Below are 20,912 nucleotides of genomic sequence, written 5' to 3' on the forward strand. Positions count from 1 at the left end.
AATGAGGGTAGCATGATCAGAGAAGATAATAAAGGCAGTGATCAAATCTACAATCCCACGAACAAAGATCGATCATGTAAAAACAAGATAATTCAACACTATTCGTACTGACTGAAGAATATACTTAAATACAAGGGTATCAACTTCTTATTAATCTACAACTCATTTTCTTCTTCTTATTAGCGTAGTGCTGGACTAGAAAAACGCCACTACTACCAAATATAATTAACTCGATGGTACATTGGTGGCCCTGGTGAAAATCTGCTGGCTGGCATGAAGGGACACCTCCCTCACGAGCCCCCTTGCCATCAGGTCCTTGATGCCCCTCTTAGCCAGGGACGCATTAATCTGCAGGAAGATAATGCGAGGTGAGATTTTAAGATAATCATCTGTGTAACTAGTGCATTGTACGCGGGTTAATTAAGAACAGAACCGTATGATCGATCGTACGTATACTTACCCTAAGGCGCTCCGAGAGGACGGATGGTGTGACGAGCTTGTACTTGGGCGCCTCGGACAGCATCTTGTCGTAGGTGGCCTGGTCGAACAGCACGGCGTTGCTGAGCTTCTCCTTCTGCTTTCCCTTGCTCCACTTCTGCATATGCACAGGGTCAAACACCAAATTAATCGCGAAGAAGATTCATGAGAGGTTCGGTGATCCAGAGGTGAGGAAAGTGGATTCATCTGGGAGATCGCTTGGACTAGCTTATACGTACCTTCTTCTTCTGCTGCTGCTTCCCGCTGCCGGCATTGGCGTGCTTCGCCGACGACGAGGATGCCGCCGCCTTGCTGTCCTTCTTCACGGCCTGCGCGGGGAAGTCGGTCAGTGGTTATCTACGCGGGGCGCTTCGTTATGGTCGGGAGGAACAAGGGTTTACCATTGCCGCCGATCGAGGAGGCGCTGGCCGGCGAGAAAACGATCGAAAAAGAAGTGCCTACGAGAAATCGAGATAATTGCATCTATAGTCCTCGTACTTGCTGGCCACGTCCAACTCAGTCCTGAAACTTGCATATTGCTTTAATACGGTCCTGGTATATGAAAATACGTGATTAATACGGTTCCTGAGGTTGAAACGCTACACGCCGCATACGTATCTCGTATTTCTGTAGTGAATGCCACGTCTGTATGCGGCCCATATGTCAGTGGGCCGAGGAATAAAATGAAAAAAAGGGAAGGGGGGATTCGAACCCACTAGCTCTGCCCAACCACTGCCCGAGCCGGCCACCAGGCCAAGTGCGTGTTCTTGTTTGACATGGGGATGCACCATATATTATAAGCATATCACTGTTTCTTTAAAAAATTATACGTGAATTTTAAAATATTCATGAGTTTTTATTTAAAAAACGTTCATCGATTCACAAAATGTTCATGATTATGAAGTAAAACGTTGTGTCTACAACAAATGTATGTAAATTTAAAAAAATAATCAACACAATGCTTGGGAATTTTAAAAATATAATTCGAAGATTTTAAAAAATGTTCACTGATTCAAAAATGTATTGATGGATTCAAAAATGTTCGTCACAAAAAAAAATTCTGACTTTCAAAAGGTTTTCAAGAAATATTTTGCCTATGAAATAAAACTTGTTGACGAGTTCCAAAAAACATGTGCGCAGTTTCAAAAAAATTCACTAACTTGTAAAGAGCTCATGAATTTAGAAAATTTTCACAACTTCAAAAATATGGTGAATATTTTGGGAGTGCATCTCCTCACATATATATAGGGAGTGCAACTTAGAAAACTCCAAAAACATGTTCACAACTTGTACAATAGACTAAATATATATGCATCTCGTCACATAACGCGCGCGCACACACACTTAGTATTCATGAATTGATTCTTTTATGTTCATTGATACAAAAAATGTTCACGATTCAAAAGTAAAAGTTTGTATATACAAAAAAATACTTGAATTTATGAAAATATTCAAGAAAATGGTTGGGATTTAGAAAAATATATTTCATAAATTTTGAAAAAAAAATGTTCACTGATTCAAAAAAATATTGATGAATTAAAAAATTGTTCATCACAGACAGAATGTTCCTTAATTTCAAAAGCTATTCAAGAATTAAACAAAAATGTTCGCCTTTGCAAAAAAACTTGATCACGAGTTCCAAAAAACATGTAAGCCATTTCAACAATTATTCACGAATTTGTTAAAAGTTCATGCATTAAGAAAATTTTCGTAACTTCAAAAATACGGTCAACATTTTTTCAATTCGATAAAAAAATTTGAATTCGAAAAACGTTCAGCCCAATTTTTAAAAAGGTGGACCGCCTTTGGAAAAATAATGAATTAAAAAACATTCGCAATTTCAAAACTTCTGTATGCAATTGGCTGGGGGGGGGGGGGTACGCACCAGGTTGCTCACGCCAAATAGGAGACTGCAAAAAAAATGAACACAAACAAAAAAACAGAACACACAGAAGACAGCTGGGCCTTAGCTATAAAACAAAAGAAACAGGCCCGTACAGCCCAAAGAAATACTGTGAATACCTAATTATATTTCTTCTAAAAAAACATAAATAGATTTCTTATAAAAATGACTACATATATAGGGTCTGCATCTCCTCATAGGTCTTGTGGATACACTCGGTCTGTTGGCTAGCGCTCGCTTCTACGGCCCACATGTTGCGGGTTCGAACCACTCGCCTGCGTGCATTTTTTTTCTTTTGTTTCTGAATATCCTACTGACATATGGGTCCATCCTGATGAGCGGGGCCAGTCTGATATGGCATATGGCGGAATACACAGTACGTATACAATGTGTAGAGCCAGGACTGGCGTTTCAACCTCAGGGATCGTATTGACCACATATTTTCATGTACCAGGACCGTATTGAAGCAATACATAAGTTCCAGGACTGAGTTGGACGTTGCGGACAAGTACAAGGACTATAGATGCAATTATCTCACGAGAAATCGCACGCTCCGCAACACCGATAGGCGCCTAGGGCTTCGTCTCGTGCTGCTTATATGGATTCCTGACACGTACGGGCGACGCACCTCGCACATGGAGACTCACACGGATACGGCACGTCCACCACAAGGAAACCGATCGGCCGGACCTTTTTTTTCTTTTTATGCTTTGAGAGGAGACCGACACGAAGAAAGGTCGCACTACGCGTCTGCCAGCTGACCTTTTCACAGAAGAAGATCAGCCGGGCAACGAGCCGTCAAAGATTCGGCGTATCGAGTTACCGAGCGGCCCCTCCGTCATTTTAACAGAGATCTAGGAGTTTTCTCTTTCAACCGAGATCTTGTTGCAAATTTTTTGCAATATAAATACATATTTCTTTCGGGTTTGTCTAGGGCATATATAGATGTGACCTAATTATTGCACATCTAAGTTAAACCAGACCTTCAGAGCGATGGCACAGGCCTCCACCAGGCTGGACTAAGTTAAACATTGATGGTGCATATATTCAGGCGGATGGAACAGGTGGCTCGGGCATGATCTTGCGCAACGAACATGGCGTCGTCATTTGTGCTTCTTGCAGATTTTTGAGGACGTGTTCAAGTGCACTGGAGGCGGAGATCGAAGCTATACGTGAAGGGATTGCATTGACTCTGGAGTGGTGTACGCTACCTTTCATACTTGAATCTGACTGCTCCACGGCGATTGATATGATCAAAAGTTCAGATATGAACAGATCCCCAGCGGCGATGACAGTGGGTGTAATAAAAAAACTTGTTAGTGGAGGGAGGTAGAGAGCATGTGTTAATGCATGTGAGTAGAAACCAAAATAATGTCAGCCATGTTCTTGGGCAGATGGGTCACGTTGGCCCTAGGAGCCGAGGCAGGGGCCTGACGAGATAGCTGAACTCGTGGCAAAAGACTGTATTGTTCCTAGTTGATTGATTGAAAATTTTTACCCCGCAAAAAAAAAGTGACTTAATCAAGCATAAAAAAGGAAAAAAGAAAATATTTTTCTACATGAATCTCCGCGTAGAATCAATGATATTAGACTTAGATTTGCAATACTTATGGCACATGTACATGTGTTTTAGCAAAACTGTTTTTTTATAACAGAGGTCTTGTTGCAGAATTTTACACAATATATATCTTATTGTAGATTTTTTTCCAGCAACAAAGCATTGGTGACTCATAGTTTTGTTCGTCGCTATTGGTACAAGAGCCTTGTTGCAATTGCACCAGAGCCCTTATTGCAAAAATTAAAATAAAACATCTCCTACCGCTGCACCGGCCGATTCCCGCGGCTACAAGTGGCAATCGACGGCATGCGACACACTCTCTAAGATCGCCTCGCTTCGTTCCTTCCCGCCTTCCAGCCAATTTGTTGATTGCCACCTCTAGCGCTTGTCTCCACCCCTCCCCGTTGCAGTTTTGGCCATGTGAAATGGGAGTGGCGGGTGCCTGCATCCCCAACCTATATCCAGCCCAAGGGAAGATATCTGGTGCTCCGGGAGCACCTAAACTTAGGTGCTCCGGGAGCACCTAAACTTAGGTGCTCCGGGAGCACCTAAACTTAGGTGCTCCGGGAGCTTCTCAGCCGTTGGATCTAAAATCCAAAGGCCAAGGAGAGAGCTCGCGCATTTATTCAAAAAAACATCCCTAGAAGTCCGTTATTACAACCAGATCCAGCGCATCCCTAAATGACCGTTAGATTATAGATCCAACGGCTGAGGAGCTCCGGGAGCACCTAAACTGCTCCCGTAGCACCTGATATTTTCCTCCAGCCCAATGCCAGGGACCACTCCTTCGCCAATAAGGCCCATCAGAGCCACGACCTCCGACTGTGCTGATATCACCATCGCCACTGCGGTCGACGCAGGTGCGGAGGGCTCTCCCGGCGAGGAGTAGCGAAACGTGGTGAACCTTGTCTTCGACCTTGCAGCAACAGGATTGGCCAACAATAGCACGCTATTGAGTAGTAGCCAGCAGCCCGTGGGCAGCGACATGTGGCAGCCTCATCTTTGGCCTGTCAACAGCAGATGGGTGGTCTGCGGGCAACATGTCGTCGAGCAGCATCACCTGCGACCCCTTCTGCAGCAACGCGGCGGACGACCGACGACAATGGGATGTTGCGGTGTGGGGGCACATGCTACTTCACGCATGACAAATCTGGCCGTGAATGTTGACAAGTGAGAAAGAGAGAGAAGAGGAATTGATAGGATTCCGTGAGACTTTCTGAAAAGGGTCGTGGTATGTGGGGCTTATCAGGACACGTGGCAAACAACTGAGGCGGTGGACGCAAAGGCGTGGATCTGTCGGTTGAAGCCAACCGTTACCTTATTGTTTGTTTTCGTGTATTTCGAATTTTGATTTAAAATTCTTAGAGACCGTGCATACATGTCTTGTGAGCATTACAAATAGACCTAACTTTTAAATTCATTATTTTTTTAAGATGGAAGCGTGGGAGCTATGAGGTGGGAGCAGAGGATACACATTTTTTTTAAACACAAGTACAGACGCAAGAGCTTATATACACGCGCATACATTCATTTCTATAAATGCACACACGCACACTTTACCCTTATGAGCACATACGAAAGACTGAGCCGACATATCATCTTCAAATTTATGAAGTAATCATAGTCATCTCGTCATCGACGAAAACGTCTCGTTACACTGAATGCGCATCGCCGGAAATCCTGAATTTTTTATTACACACAGTCAGACACTTCAGGAATAAATACGAGCACCAGAACTTAAACTCTGATGGACTGAGGATATCACAGTCCTCTGACCATAGGTTGGTTTGCGATAAGCACGACGCGCAGACGTGGATGCGTCCAGGACTCCATGCAAGCACGGAAACAGACAGCCCAGGCACGCGGCGTACAAACTAGGAGCATACACACGTTTGCGTTCGCGGCGTGGGGACAACGGTGGCGGGGGAGCGGTGCGGCTCGGTCGGGTGGCCGTTCGCGCGCGACCTGCGCGTCGGGGCACGCGTTCTCCTGCCGCAGCCTTTTCCGACATCTCGCTCCAACGCCTGCCATTTCGCCAGGCAAAGATTTCCCTGGCGACGCCAATGCCAAGCGTATCGTCGGCTTGCTCTGATGGAGTGTCTGACTGTGTGTAACAAAGAACAATATTTGCTGATAGAGTGACAGGCTGATAATCTCCCAATTTCTCTGATGGAGTGTAAGACACCCGCGGACAATGCCTTTAGGTTCCAGCGGGCAACGGCTACGATCAAAATTCCTGAACCTACGGAGGGCCACGACTAGTCCGGGCCATCTCAGGCCCGGCCCTAAAATCCAGGGCCTAGGCCCGATGGGTTTGCCCATGGGCCGGGCTTGGGCCTGAGTTTTGAGCCCACACAGGGCCTGGACGGGCTTGGGCTTGGCATATTGGCATTTTAAGGAAGAGGCCCGGCCCACGGCCCTAAGCCCTAAGGGCTTTTCAGGGTTTTTTATCAAATGGGCCGGGCTTGGGCTTGAAAAATAGGCCCGATGGTAGGGCCTGGGAGGGCCTGGGCCTCAGTTTTCTCCCGTGGGCTTTTTCAGGCCCGTCCCAAGCCCGGCCCGGCTCGGCCCATGGCCACATATAGCCACGACGCCACGGTCGTGCGGACGTGTTACGTCCTCACAAATCCCCCTTGAATGTTACTGTGGACCCTTTAATAGTAGGTATCAATCCCCCTTGAATGTGCTACTAATTTCAAAAAAATTAGTCCGTAGGTGTAGCAAAACTAGGGAGCTCCTAATTGGGGCGGCAGGCGCCAGTTCGCCCGCTGGCACTGCAAGCTGGGCCGACCTATTAAACGGAAAATCAGCCATCGTTAGGTCGAAGTCAGATCCCTCATCACGATTATTTTCCTGGCTCGGTCGTTTCATTCAAGAATTTAAAAAAAAACTTCCATCATTTGGGAACAGTTAATAAAAAGTCCACAAATTTAAATAAAGTTCATCAATTTTGGAAAAATGTTCACCAATTATGAAAAAAAGTTCATCAATTTTTTAAAAAAGTTCATAAAAAATTCTGGAAAAAGTTCATCAAAATTGAAAATGTACATCGATCTATACCTACTATTAAAGGGAGGTGATATTCATGGTTTGGTCCCGCTTCATTTGATCCCGCTTCAATTAATTTCACGTATATTATTTGGTTTCGTTACTTGCCACCCGTTTTGGTCCAACGGAGGAAGCCCATCTGACGGTGCACTGTGCCCAGGTCCGGAGAGCTGGCAAAAAATAAAATAGCCGATGGGAGGGTTCGATCTCATAACCTGCCAACCGGCCACACACAGTTTGTCCAAATGGCCCAGCTAGTATGAGATGATTTTTTTCCAGATGCAATGCATGGACCCTTTTGCTAGTTTTGAAAAAAAAAATCATAGAATTTCAAAAAAGTTCATCAATTTTGAATAAAATTCATCAAATTTAAAAAAAGTTCATCAATTTTGGAAAAAAGTTCATCTATTTTTCTAAAAAACAACTAATTTAAAATTGTCATCAATTTCAAAAACAGGTCCAGGAATTTGAAAAAAGGCGCATTAAGAAAAAAAGAACAAAATTGGATAAAAAATCAAATGAACTGAAGAACTGAATAAAAGGAAGTAGCGAAGTATTTTTGGATGAGCGGGGCGACGGCTTGACGGTCATAACGTATCAGTCATAGTGAAGGGGTCGCGGATTTGAACCCGTGTGCCCGCGCCTTTTTTAGGTTCCTTTTACAGGAAAAAGAATAGAAATGGACAGAAAGAGTAATAACCGGCGCCTGCAGCGTCAAATATGATTCGTCGCAAAACACGGCTCAGCCTCTGCGTCAGGTAGTTTATTTTGGAGCAACCCGTGTCAGGTAGGTGAGACAACGCCTGAAAGCAAGGGAAATGGGCCGACCCACTCTGGCCCGAGAGATTTTCTGTTTTTGCCTCTATAATTTTCAGTAGATTCCTTTTTCAGGAAAAAGAATAAAAAATGGGTAGAAAGAGTAATAACCGGTGCCTACAACGTCAAATAGGATTCGCCTCAATACTAGGCTCAGCCTCTGCATCGGGTAGGTTTTTTTGGAGCAACCTGCGTCGGGTAGGTGAGGTAATGTCTGAAAGCAAGGGAAATGGGCCGGCCCACTCTGGTCTGAGAGATTTTCTGTTTTTGCCACTATGGTTTTCAGTAGGTTCCCTTTTCAGGAAAAATAATCGAAAATGGGCAGAAAGAGTAATAATCGGCGCCTGCAACGTCAAATAGAATTCGCCGCAAAACTCGGCTCAGCCTCTGCGTCTGGTAGTTTTTTTGGCAACCTGCGTCGGGTAGGTGAGGCAACGCCTGAAAGCAAGGGAAATGGGCCGGCCGACTCTGGCCTGAGAGATTTTCTATTTTTGCCTCTACGATTTTCAGTTGGTTATTCCCCAAAAAGATAGAGCTAAATATTTACAATCCAAGTAAAAGTAAATATATATTTTTACAAATTGTTCAGTGCATTTTTCAAAACAAGTTCAGTGTATACTGAAAAAAATGTACACCGTATATTAAGAAAAGTTCAATATATGTTAAATAATTGTTAGTGTGTATTGAAAAATAAGCTCAACATATATTACAAAATTTTTAGTCTGTATTCTTAAAATGTTCATCATATATTATAAACATGTTTTGTGTGTATTCAAAACATGTTTATCGTATATCCAAGAATTTTGCACTGTGTATTATTTTTTTTTTCACTATGTATATAAAAGAAAAAGAAAAGGAAAAATAAATATCAAATAAAAAATCATAAAAACAAAAAACAAATAGAAAAGAAAAGAAGAAAACTGCAGCAAACGAACAACAGCGTGCGCGACAAAATTGGGCGGCCCATCTGGCTCGCTTGGGAGCGGTGCTTTCTCTATTTGCCACTTGCGGGCGGCGAATAGGACCCACCCTGCAGCGAGTTGGTGCAATATTAATAGGGCGGAGCTAATTTTATAGTATTTTTGGAGAATTAATACCTGTTAGTTTTCTTATATGTGGGTTGTTTGATTAGTAATAATATGTTTTTTAAGTATTCAGTTATATTATATTTTATAGATAATTTTACGTCAACTCAAACCCTCTTGGAAAAGAATCATATTGTTTTCATGTGGTGCAATCAAGAAAACTTGCCCAATAGTCCGGCTAATCCCCCAACAAAAAAATAAAATAAAGTTGTTTGGTTAATCTATTAAGATACTAAGCTCCCTAGATTTAAAGCCTCATGGTGCATGGGAAGTTATGGGCGACGTTCTGGACCCACCTATAGGGTGTGTGTCGCCGGGCCGACCTTTTTTTCAGGTTGTATGAAGGTATTACCCTTTTCTGGTTTCATTTATTTTGTATGTTTCCATGACTTTTGTTTGGTTTTGTTATGCTTTAGGGCATCTCGAAGGGAGACCTGTAAAACACCGGTATATGTCTGGTCGGACACATTTGTTCACTTTTGCAATCCAATGGGGATCTGTATCTGTTCGGGCGTCCAAATTCTGGCATTTTGAAGACAAACGTGGGGAGCTCTGCCGGAGTCCGGACATGCAAATTAACCAATCACATGCATGGTCCTTCTCTTCTCTCTCTCCTCCCATCCGCACATGCATGGTCCCTCTTTTTTCTCTTGTCGGAAGCCACAAATATTCCACCACATGCATGGTCCCCACCTACTTGTTCTCCTCACAACTGGATATTTTGCAATTAGCATCGGATTGCTCTTTCCTGTATTATGTCTGCAGACCATGTTCGGACATAAAAACGGACATATAGCAGAGAAATTTACAGGTCGGCGTTGGAGATGCCCTTATTCCTTTCATGTTTGTCTTTTTTCTTCTCTTTTTAGTTATTTTATTTTATTTTATTTTTCACATGTTAAATCATGAATATTCACTAATAGTTATAAACGTTTTTAAAAACCATGAACAATTTTAAAATTCACGAATACTTAAAGTTCACAAATATTTTTTAAGCATGTGAATTGTTTGGATTTGTGATATTTTTTTTCAATTTGTGAACATTGTTTCAAATTCATGATTTTTTAAATTTTGTGATTTTTTTCTAAACCTTTTGTTTTTTTAATCCGCAACTTTTTGTAATCTAAGTTTTTTTAGAATACATGAACTTCTTTGATTAAATGAACTTCTTCAAATAAAATATGACAACTGTTTTTTTGTAGGCTAGCAGTGGAACGATTGAATAAAAAGCTAAATGAGCGAAGCAGGGAGCCAGGCTGAGCGAGCAAGAGATTCATCTGCCGGTCCATGTGAGTGTTACAACAACAATTTCATGGTTTCAACCTGGAATAAGAACTCCCAAGGGGTTCACATGGAAAACAGGATACTTCACACAACTTGACTGATAGTCCAAGAGTAACTTTGATGATTGTGTTAATAACTACTTAAGTAAATTTGCATTACTTTTTTTTAGATATTAACACAACTTGACTGATAGTCCAAGAGTAACTTTGATGATTGTGTTAATATCTACTTAAGCAAATTTGCATTACTTTTTTTTGCGGGGAGCAAGTTTGCATTACTGCCTTTTCTTTGTTCATATATAGAAAGTTCTCTTTTGTTTCTTCTAAACAACACAACATACAATAAACTTGAAATTGCATATCAGCAACATATTTGCATCACTGCCTTTTCTTCATTCTCTTTATGTATTGCTTTTGTAGCTTGCAAAGACACTAGTTTCGTTAATGGAATTGGAGAGACAACTCTCTTTTTGAAAAGAAAAAAAAATTACATTTGTACTACAATATGTTGATTTGTATTTTGTGCACCATAAATAGCTTATTCTATGAAGCGGAGATAGTAAGCTAGCACTGATCTCAACACAAACTAAACAGCGTAGTTGTACTGGTTCAGCATGCAGTTCAGCTTCCAATGGGACATGCTTACAACTAGCGCTCCTACTCAAGTACTCATGTCGGAAAGTGAGGAAACTTTCTAGCTCTCATTAAACAGCCAGATGTGAAGGAACTTTTGCTCAACCAGTCTCTAGGGCGCTGATCCCAGCATTAGTAATGTGTAATCACAGCGGTGCGTGTTCTCACCATTGCTGACAGTACAAAAGAAAGAAGACGAAGAGTAGCACATCGTTAGCTGTGTCATACAACTTTTGGGAGACAAAATCCTTATAGTAACCGGGGGCTCCACCCCCATGCATTTGTTGCACTTGTATATATTCCCCCATTGTACTACACGACCCTCTAGCTAGATCTCCGGCCTCTTCTCTTTTATTTCTTCTCGTCGTCACACCTACTGGTGCATTACAATGCCGGTGTTAAGCTCTCCTCTGGCCCCCATGAGGCTCGTCACCTTCTTCTTCCTTGCTCTCTTCCTTGGCTCATGCGAGGCTCGACGCCTTCTTGTTCATGGCTCCACGGCCAGTTCAAGCGAGCCACCTCCTGCGCCGCGCAAGGTACGTTGGTAGCTTTACCTAGCCATGCATTTAAGCAACTTAATTTCCTTCCATCTATAGCGTCTTTATCGATCTTATTGGTTGTTTAAGTTGTACTAACTCACAGTCCTTAAACTTGTAGGCTGATGGTTCCCCGACAAACCAGCCAAATGATCTATCAACTGCGGACGCTAAGGATGCTTGTGTTGATCATTTCGACGCCAAGGTGAAGTCAGGAGTGGCGGCATCATCAGGTTCAGCTCGGACCGCGGTTGTCGGTAGGGTTTCGAGGCGGCTTTCTCATAGGGATTTGCAAGTGGTGGGCACAGCGTTTCATCTAGATTATGCTGGGCCTGAAACCCATCTCCCCACTCACAATTGATGCATGAGTATGTGATGTTTGTTCGCTATGTATATGAGTGTTTGATCGATCCCTATCTCTGGAGCAGGGTCAGGTCTCCTGCCTGCTTGGCATGTCCTTCTGTGTCTCCTGAGCTAGCTCGAATACTTTCTTGTTGAAAGAATGAAACAGATCACACAGTATACATATGATTTGTTGTGTTGAGAGTTCTGGCTAATATAGTTTTTCTGTGCACCCTGCCACCATTCTTCCCTATCTCTGCCAGTCAATTTACAACAACAGCTCACCGCGTCTTCTCTTGCCATGTCAACCACTCACACTCTCTAGTCTGTACTCAACAGCTCACCGCGCCCCCTGCGGTAGCACTGCCGACCCGCACCACCCTACTTGAATTGCCACCACTGTTGGCCATCACCACCCCTAGCAATCTCTCTAGCTAGGACTGAGAGAGCATTGGTGAACCATCCAAACCTAGCCCTAATTTTTGACTATTTTGTCGCCTGTCATCGTGCTCTCGAGTACTCGATCTTCAAAACAGTAGGGAGGGGCAACGAGAAGAAAGCAGTTGTGCAGTGAGGTGGCGATAGGGACGAAGATAAACCGAAGCAAACCTCAAAATGGTAAAAAAAAACGCCTTTAAGAAAAATGAATTTTTGATCGATTATAAATTAGCATATGTGTATAGTACTATTATGATCACTGACAACTCGCTCCATTCTGAATTGTAATTCGTGTGCCTAAGGATCTCCTAAAACAAAACAAAACAAAAAAGTGAAAATGATCATTGCTGATGTTTGAGGTATTTTCTTCAAACAAATGAAAGGGACATATAATACATTGGGAATAGAGAAGTACTGCTACTTATAGATGTAGGACAGGCAAACATCAGGCAAACGAAGAAAAAGGGAAAATAATCATTTTTGGAAGAAAAAACAAAGCAAAAAACACCAACAAGTTTCAAGTACGTGATTCTTTTTTTATTTTAGAAAAGGAGGTTGGCCTCCGGCCTCTGCATCAATCGATGTATGCAACCATATTATTAAAAAGCGTAACAAGGTCTTAAGTTCCAAGGATGCTCATAAACGGAGCAAAGAGAAAAAAATAAATATGTAACGCGCCACATCCGGCAATAATGCGTCACATCCGGCGATAAAGAACAGACTATGATGCCTACACACCTAGCCTATTATTAGCTCGCCATCCAAATCGGTTGAAGATAGCCCGTGCAACCGTCTCCCAGTGGTTGCACCCAATATCCAAAAGCTCTCTGAAATTCGCATGAGTGAGTAATGACCACATACGGATCCAAGATGTAGCTCCGTAGATAACCTGCAAAAAATTAGTGAAGTTTATCCCATTAAAGATCATATCATTTCTAGTTTTTCATATAGCCCAGAAAAGTGCGCATATCCCTATCCGAATATGTTTAGCTTTATGTATGTCCACTCCGTTAAGTCACGTCCCAAATAACGTGTTTATGCTTGTTGGGGGATGAACGTTAAAAGCTATATGAATTGATCGCTATAACAATTTTGCTATAACAATTTTGCAAGAGGACGATGGAGAAAGAGGTGTTTAATCGATTCATTTCGATTCAAGTACATGGCTTATAATTTGAAATTGAGCGAGTAAAAATTAATAACTGGCGGGCGAAGGACTACGGATGCTTGTCCCTTGACTTATCTTCATCCATGTCGGTACTTGAGATGTAAATTCTTCAGCAAGTTGATCATGTCATTCATTAGACTAGACGTTGCCTGCATTGGATTTGTTTGAGCAGTAGTAATACTCCTATATGCAACGCAAACCTCTGCGAAAGATCTTGGGTCATTGATTCTGGCAATTCAGGACAGAAACTTGCTTCAAGCAACACCACAGTTGCTTCGCACGCCGAGCTTGTGCCATCTTGTAGCGCTCCCGAGCATGCTTTCCGTAAGTCCCGCTGCGTCCGTGTCGCAGGAATAAAATAGTCCCTGAATCAACAATGGTACATGCTTCGAATCTCAAGAAGTTTACACAAGCAAACAGTCTCGGTCAATCACCCAAGAAGGTTCATGTGAGCACCGTTGACCTTGGAGGATCGGAGAAGTGAACTTCGATCGGTAACCGTGTGTGTAAACAAAGTTGCAAACCCGAGGAGCTAGCAAACCATGTGTGCTAGGGACTTGGGGGCACAAACTGAAAAAAGTAACGCATGTCCTGATGTCTGATTGTGAAAAATATCTCAATCTTCCCAAGAATGTCCCCCTTCAGGCCTTCCCCCTCCCCCTCTCATGTAGCACGAAATGTTTACTACCCAGCATGCGATGAGACTAGACAAATTAGTGCGAATCCCATAGCAGGAGCAATTGGGACGCACAACCCTGCTCCACAAAAGACAGACATCCCAACCTCGGATCCATGCAATAACAAACTCACCCGCAAAAAAAAAAGCAAATAACAAACTGATGTAATAATAATAATAATAACAAATAGCAAAAGGTGCACCTCCCTCATCCCAGGCGGTACGTAGGTCTGGGTTCCACCTACAAGTATAGTGTAAAACCACCACAGCCGAAGATAGGGTTTTGGAAAACCATCACATTTCCATTTCGTCACCAATACCATCCACATTATGCTAAAAAATCGCAAAAACCACTAGTAGCACACTTGGTAAAATTTTAAAACATTTCTGACGTTGGGACAGCATCTAGGCACTGACGTGGCATGAAATGCCAACTCGGCTTGTTCGACCGGTTGGGCATGGGGCCCACATGTCAACATCAACATTCCTCTCTCATAACCCCCCTCTCATGTGGCATTTTCTTGGACACTTTGCTCGTAGATGTCCAACCCATCGTGGAGCTTGTACCTCCTCGCCAATGGGTGAAGCATGACATCGTCGCCCTCCCTTGGACCCGATGGTACCCTGACAGTTCATCAACCTCGGTATATCATTGCCCGACGAGCCCTATACCCTGGCCGTGGCAGCGACTACGCAATAACGTCCCCGGGCAGCTACCACACCCGGCGTGCGTCACCAACACGCCTAACGCTGCGTGGTACAGCTCGCCCACAAGACCATCAACTCCGGCGCACGCTCCAGGAACCCATGCGGTAACATCGGCCACAACTCCCCGCACAGCAATCACAAGCGCGGGGTGGTGGTCGAACCACGCGAGGCACCAATGCAGGTTGACCGCACTCAGGTGGTTCTTCTCCTTTGTGGTATCTCGTTCAGGCCGCAACGTACGACGACCAAGGAAAAGGAGGGTTGATCCGCACTCGCTCGTCACCACCGCAAGAGACTTTTTTTCCCAACAAAGCCGGGATTTTATTAACTTAAGATGAAGCATCAAGAGGAAACCAACGCAATGAGGGCACACTCGACCTATGCATAACTAGGATGTACACAACCAACACCAACACTCACGCACATACACAAATAATTGCATTGGTAATCGCATAGCCATGCAAGATCGAATCTATGCCTTGGTGAATTAAAAATAAGAAGAAACTCCGAAGTGATCAAAACTATGATCAACAACAACCTACATAAAGGACCATATCTGCACCAACCATCTACTGACATCACAAGTACAATGAGAAAGGTTCTCCAACAACAATGGCTTCAAAAGGGAACTACTCTCAAGCGTTACCGCTGCCAGATCCCACAACTGAAGCCTGGTTCATGGATTTCATCCTGAAGATTAAGTACGAAAATTTCCTTTTAACAAGGTGACGACACAAAAAGCACTGTCGTTGGGAGATATAACCAATTTGGGTTAGACCTCGGGTCACCCCAGTGCTCGAGGAAGTTACTTGAGAAGTACCACCAAGTCAAAGTCATCATGTGTTATCGCCACTACTTTCCTCGATCCCAACAACTATATGTGTAGCACAGTTTTGACGTGAGATGCCACACAAATGAAGACCATGCTCGCACAAGGTCCATCCCGTCGCGACAAACAGCTAGAGGCGTAGGACTATGATATCACCTAGGGCCGGAGCAGAGAACCTCCACATAATAACACAATAGGATAACACTGCCGCCCATATCCCTCTCAATGGGATCGTGGCCAGTGAAGTCCCAACACACTGGCCCGACCAGATGATCCAATGCCGCCACTGCACAACCATGCCTTCTGCCTCAAGTGGCACGCGACCTTGCCTTGGATTCCTCTGGCATGGCGCCTACATGAGTTCACATCGAGATCGTGCCTCCTCACCGCCTCCTCAAGGACCCAATACTACATCAGGGTTCACCACCTCCACGAGGACTCATCCATGCCCGCTTCATCGTCCCTACTAGCGCCTCGGGCCTCCTCCATGTCTTCCTCTTACACGATGAGATCATGTCGTCCAACTACGACATGAAGGAAATATGCCCGAGGCAATAATAAAGTTGTTATTTTATATTTCCTTATTCATGCTAGAATTGTATTGATCGAAAACTTAAATACATGTGTGAATACATAAACAAATACCGTGTCCCTAGTAAGCCTCTACTAGACTAGCTCGTTGATCAAAGATGGTTAAGGTTTCCTAACCATGGACATGTCTTGTCATTTGATAACGGGATCACATCACTAGGAGAATGATGTGATGGACAAGACCCATCCGTTAGCTTAGCATATTGATCGTTCAGTTTATTGCTATTGCTTTCTTCATGTCAAATACATATTCCTTCGACTATGAAATTATGCAACTCCCGGATACCGGAGGAATGCCTTGTGTGCTATCAAACGTCACAACATAACTGGGTGATCATAAAGATGCTCTAAAGGTATCTCTGAAGGTGTTTGTTGAGTTGGCATAGATCGAGATTAGGATTTGTCACTCCGAGTATCAGAGAGGTATCTCTGGGCCCTCTCGGTAATACACATCATAAGCTTGCAAGAAAATGACTAAGGACTTAGTCATGAGGTGATGTATTATGGTACGAGTAAAGTGACTTGCCAGTAACGAGATTGAACTAGGTATGAAGATACCGACGATCGAACCTCGGGCAAGTAACATACCGATGAACAAAGGGAATTACGTATGTTATCATAACGGTTCGACCGATAAAGATCTTCGTAGAATATGTAGGAGCCAATACGGGCATCCAGGTTCCGCTATTGGTTATTGAACGTAGAGGTGTCTCAGTCATGTCTACATAGTTGTCAAACCCGTAGGGTCCACACGCTTAACGTTCGTTGACGATATACTGTTATATGAGTTATATGATTTGGTGACCGAATGTTGTTCAGAGTCGCGGATGAGAAAACAGACATGACGAGGAGTCTCGAAATGGTCGAGAGGTAAAGATTCATATATAAGACGATGGTATTTGGACACGGGAAGTGTTTCGGGACGTACCGGGAAGAAATCGGGTCATCGAAAGGGGTTCTGGGCATCCCCAGGGAAGTTATGGGCCTTATGGGCCAAAGGAGGGGACAGACCAGCCCACAAGGGGGCTGGCGTGCCCCTCCCTTGGCTGGCCGGCCCTATGGGGAAGGAAAGGGGATGGGTGGCCCCACTTGCCTTTCCCTCCTTACGAGAGAAAGGAAGGGGGGACCTCCTTCCTTCCTTCCTCCCGCACTCCAAATAAGGAAGGGGGCGCCACTTGGGAGGAGACCCCAAGTAGGATTCGGCCTAATTGGGGCGCCCTCTGCTACCTCTTGAGCATGCTTTGGTTTTCCTTTGAAGAGGAAAGGGTGATGCAGCAAAGTAGCGTAAGTATTTTCCTTAGTTTTTGAGAACCAAGGTATCAATCCAGTACTCCCTCCGTTCGGAATTATTTGTCGCGGAAATGGATGTATCTAGACATATTTTAGTTCTAGATACATCCATTTTCAAGACAAGTAATTCCGAACGGAGGGAGTAGGAGACAACGCACAAGTCACCTAGTACCTGCACAAACAATCAAGAACCTTGCAACCAACGCGATAAAGGGGTTGTCAATCCCTTCACGGCCACCCGCAAAAGTGAGATCTAACAAAGATAGTAAAGTACATATTTTTGGTATTTTTGTTGTATAGATTGGAAAGTAAAGGTTGCAAAATAGTAAACGAGATGCGATGTAAATAAGAGAGATGCAATATAATAAGAAAGAGACCCGGGGGCCATAGGTTTCACTAGTGGCTTCTCTCAAGATAGCATGTATTACGGTGGGTGAACAAATTACTGTTGAGCAATTGATAGAAGAGTGCATAGTTATGAAGTTATCTAAGGCAATGATCATGAATATAGGCATCACGTCCGTGTCAAGTAGACCGAAACGATTCTGCATCTACTACTATTACTCCACACATCGACCGCTATCCAGCATGCATCTAGAGTATTAGGTTCATAAGAACAGAGTAACGCATTATGCAAGATGACATGATGTAGAAGGATAAACTCAAGCAATATGATATAAACCCCATCTTTTTATCCTCGATGGCAACAATACAATACGTGCCTTGCTGCCCCTACTATCACTGGGAAAGGACACCGCAATATTGAACCCAAAGCTAAGCACTTCTCCCATTGCAAGAAAGATCAATCTAGTAGGCCAAACTAAGCCGATAATTCGAAGAGACTTGCAAAGATATCAAATCATGCATATAAGAATTCAGAGAAGAACCAAATAATATTCATAGATAATCAAGTTCATAAATCCACAATTCATCGGATCTTGGCAAACACACCGCAAAAGAATATTACATCGAATAGATCTCCAAGAACATCGAGGAGAACTTTGTATTGAGAATCAAATAGAGAGAAGAAGCCATCTAGCTAATAACTATGGACCCGAAGGTCTATGGTAAACTACTCACGCTTCATCGGAGAGGCTATGGTGTTGATGTAGAGACCCTTCATGATCGATTCCCCCTCCGGCAGATCGTCGGAAAAGGCCCCAAGATGGGATCTCACGGGTATAGAAGGTTGCGGCGGTGGAAAAGTGGTTTCGTGGCTCCCCCTGATGTTTTTAGGGTATAAGAGTATATATAGGCGAAAGAAGTACGTCGGTGGAGCTCGAGGGTGGGGGGGGGGGGGAGGGGGCGCACCTATCCCCCTGGGCGCGCCCTCCTGCCTCGTGGCGTTCCAGACTTCGACTCCAAGTCTTCTGGTTTACTTTCGGTCCAAGAAAGATCATCGCGAAGGTTTCATTCCGTTTGGACTCCGTTAGATATTCCTTTTCTGCGAAACACTAAAATAGGCAAAAAAACAGAAACTGGCACTGGGCCTCTGGTTAATAGGTTAGTCCCAAAAATAATATAAAAGAGCATATTAAAGCCCATTAAACATCCAAAACAGATAATATAATAGCATGGAACAATAAAAAATTATAGATACACTGGAGACGTATCAAGCATCCCCAAGCTTAATTCCTGCTCGTCCTCGAGTAGGTAAATGATAAAAACATAATTTTTGATGTGGAATTCTACCTAACATAATTATCAATGTAACTTTCTTTATCATGGCATGAATGTTCAGATCCTAAAGATTCAAGACAAAACTTTAATATTGACATAAAAATAACAATACTTCAGCATACTAACAAAGTAATTATGTCTTCTCAAAATAACATGGCCAAAGAAAGTTCATCCCTACAAAATCATATAGTTTGGTTATGTTCCATCTTCGTCACACAAAATGCTCAAATCATGCACAACCCTGATGAAAAGCCAATCAATTCTTTCATACTTTAGTATTCTCAAACCTTTTCAACTTTCACGCAATACATGAGCGCGAGCCATGGACATAGCACTATAGGTGGAATAGAATGGTGGTTGTGGAGAAGACAAAAAGGAGGAAGATGGTCTCACATCAACTAGGTGTATCAATAGGCTATGGAGATGCCCATCAATAGATAACAATGTGAGTGGGTAGGGATTGCCATGTAACGGATGCACTAGAGCTATAAATATATGAAAGCTCAACAAAAGAAACTAAGTGGGTGTGCATCCAACTTGCTTGCTCACGAAGACCTAGGGCATTTTGAGGAAGCCCATCGTTGGAATATACAAGCCAAGTTCTATAATGAAAAATTCCCACTAGTAAATGAAAGTGACAAAATAAGAGACTCTCTATCATGAAGATCATGGTGCTACTTTGAAGCACAAGTGTGGAAAAAAGTATAGTAGCATTGTCCCTTCTCTCTTTCTCTCTCATTTTTTGGGCCTTCTTTTTTTATTTGGCCTTTCTCATTTTTTTATATTTTTTATTTATTTCCTCACATGGGACAATGCTCTAATAATGAAGATCATCACACTTTTATTTACTTACAACTCAAAAATTAAAACTTGATACTAGAAAAAATATGACTCTATATGCGTGCCTCCGGCGGTGTACCGGGATGTGCAATGAATCAAGAGTGACATGTATGAAAAAATTATGAAAGGCGGCTTTGCCACAAATACAATGCCAACTACATGATCATGCAAGGCAATATGACAATGATGGAACGTGTCATAATAAACGAAACAGTGGAAAGTTGCATGGTAATATATCTCGGAATGGCTATGGAAATGCCATAATAGGTAGGTATGGTGGCTGTTTTGAGGAAGGTAAATGGTGGGTTTATGGTACCGGCGAAAGTTGCGCGGTACTAGAGAGGCTAGCAATGGTGGAAAGGTGAGAGTGCGTATAATCCATGGACTCAACATTAGTCATAAAGAACTCACATACTTATTGCAAAAATCTACAAGTCATCAAAAACCAAGGGGGATAGATTGGTAGGAAAATACCATCCCTCGTCGCCGACCGCCACTCATAAGGAAGACAATCAAAGAAACACCTCATGCTTCAACTTTGTTACACAACGGTTACCATACGTGCATGCTACGGGACTTGCAAACCTCAACACAAGTATTTCTCAAATTCACAATTTATCTACTAGCATGACTCTAATATCACCATCCTTATGTCTCAAAACAATCATCAAGCATCAAACTTCTCATAGCATTCAACACACTCTTTATGAAAGTTTTTATTATACCCATCTTGGATGCCCATCATATTAGGACTAATTTTATAACCAAAGCAAATTACCATGCTGTTCTAAAATACTCTCAAAATAATATAAGTGAAGCATGAGAGATCAATAATTTTTATAAAATAAAACCACCACCGTGCTCTAAAAAGATATAAGTGAAGCACTAGAGCAAAATTATCTAGCTCAAAAGATATAAGTGAAGCACATAGAGTATTCTAATAAATTCTGATTCATGCGTGTCTCTCTCAAAAAGTTTGTACAGAAAGGATGATTGTGGTAAACTAAAAAC

At 42.9% G+C, this 20,912-nt stretch overlaps 1 protein-coding gene and 1 long non-coding RNA gene across 2 annotated transcripts; one reads left to right on the forward strand and one right to left on the reverse strand.

The window, feature by feature from the left end:
* Nucleotides 1–225: 225 nt before the first annotated feature.
* On the reverse strand, nt 226–4,778 carry LOC109734490 (small ribosomal subunit protein eS25-like). The gene is made up of 5 exons (XM_020293697.1): nt 4,687–4,778; nt 2,363–2,387; nt 717–806; nt 461–595; nt 226–348 (listed from the first exon to the last, which is right to left on the reverse strand). Exons 1-5 carry the CDS (start codon nt 4,776–4,778, stop codon nt 226–228), a joined length of 465 nt encoding a protein of 154 aa, XP_020149286.1.
* A 5,135-nt stretch (nt 4,779–9,913) lies between these two features.
* On the forward strand, nt 9,914–11,883 carry LOC120973670 (uncharacterized). Its single transcript, XR_012203895.1, has 2 exons — nt 9,914–11,339; nt 11,461–11,883. It is a non-coding gene; the product is annotated as an uncharacterized lncRNA (long non-coding RNA).
* The last annotated feature ends 9,029 nt before the right edge of the window (nt 11,884–20,912 follow it).

The sequence above is a fragment of the Aegilops tauschii genome, chromosome 2 (assembly GCF_002575655.3).
Source record: "Aegilops tauschii subsp. strangulata cultivar AL8/78 chromosome 2, Aet v6.0, whole genome shotgun sequence".
Classification (NCBI taxonomy): domain Eukaryota; kingdom Viridiplantae; phylum Streptophyta; class Magnoliopsida; order Poales; family Poaceae; genus Aegilops; species Aegilops tauschii.

Bases quoted from the DNA above. Each gene is read 5' to 3' on its own strand.
- LOC109734490 (XM_020293697.1), bottom strand. From the start codon at position 4,778: ATGGTGATATCAGCACAGTCGGAGGTCGTGGCTCTGATGGGCCTTATT. The intron at 2,388-4,686 runs GTGCTACGGGAG...TTTTTTTTGCAG, and splicing joins GGGCTGGAGGAAAATATCAG to TCTCCTATTTGGCGTGAGCA. The intron at 596-716 runs GTACGTATAAGC...GTGCATATGCAG, and splicing joins AGCAGCAGCAGAAGAAGAAG to AAGTGGAGCAAGGGAAAGCA.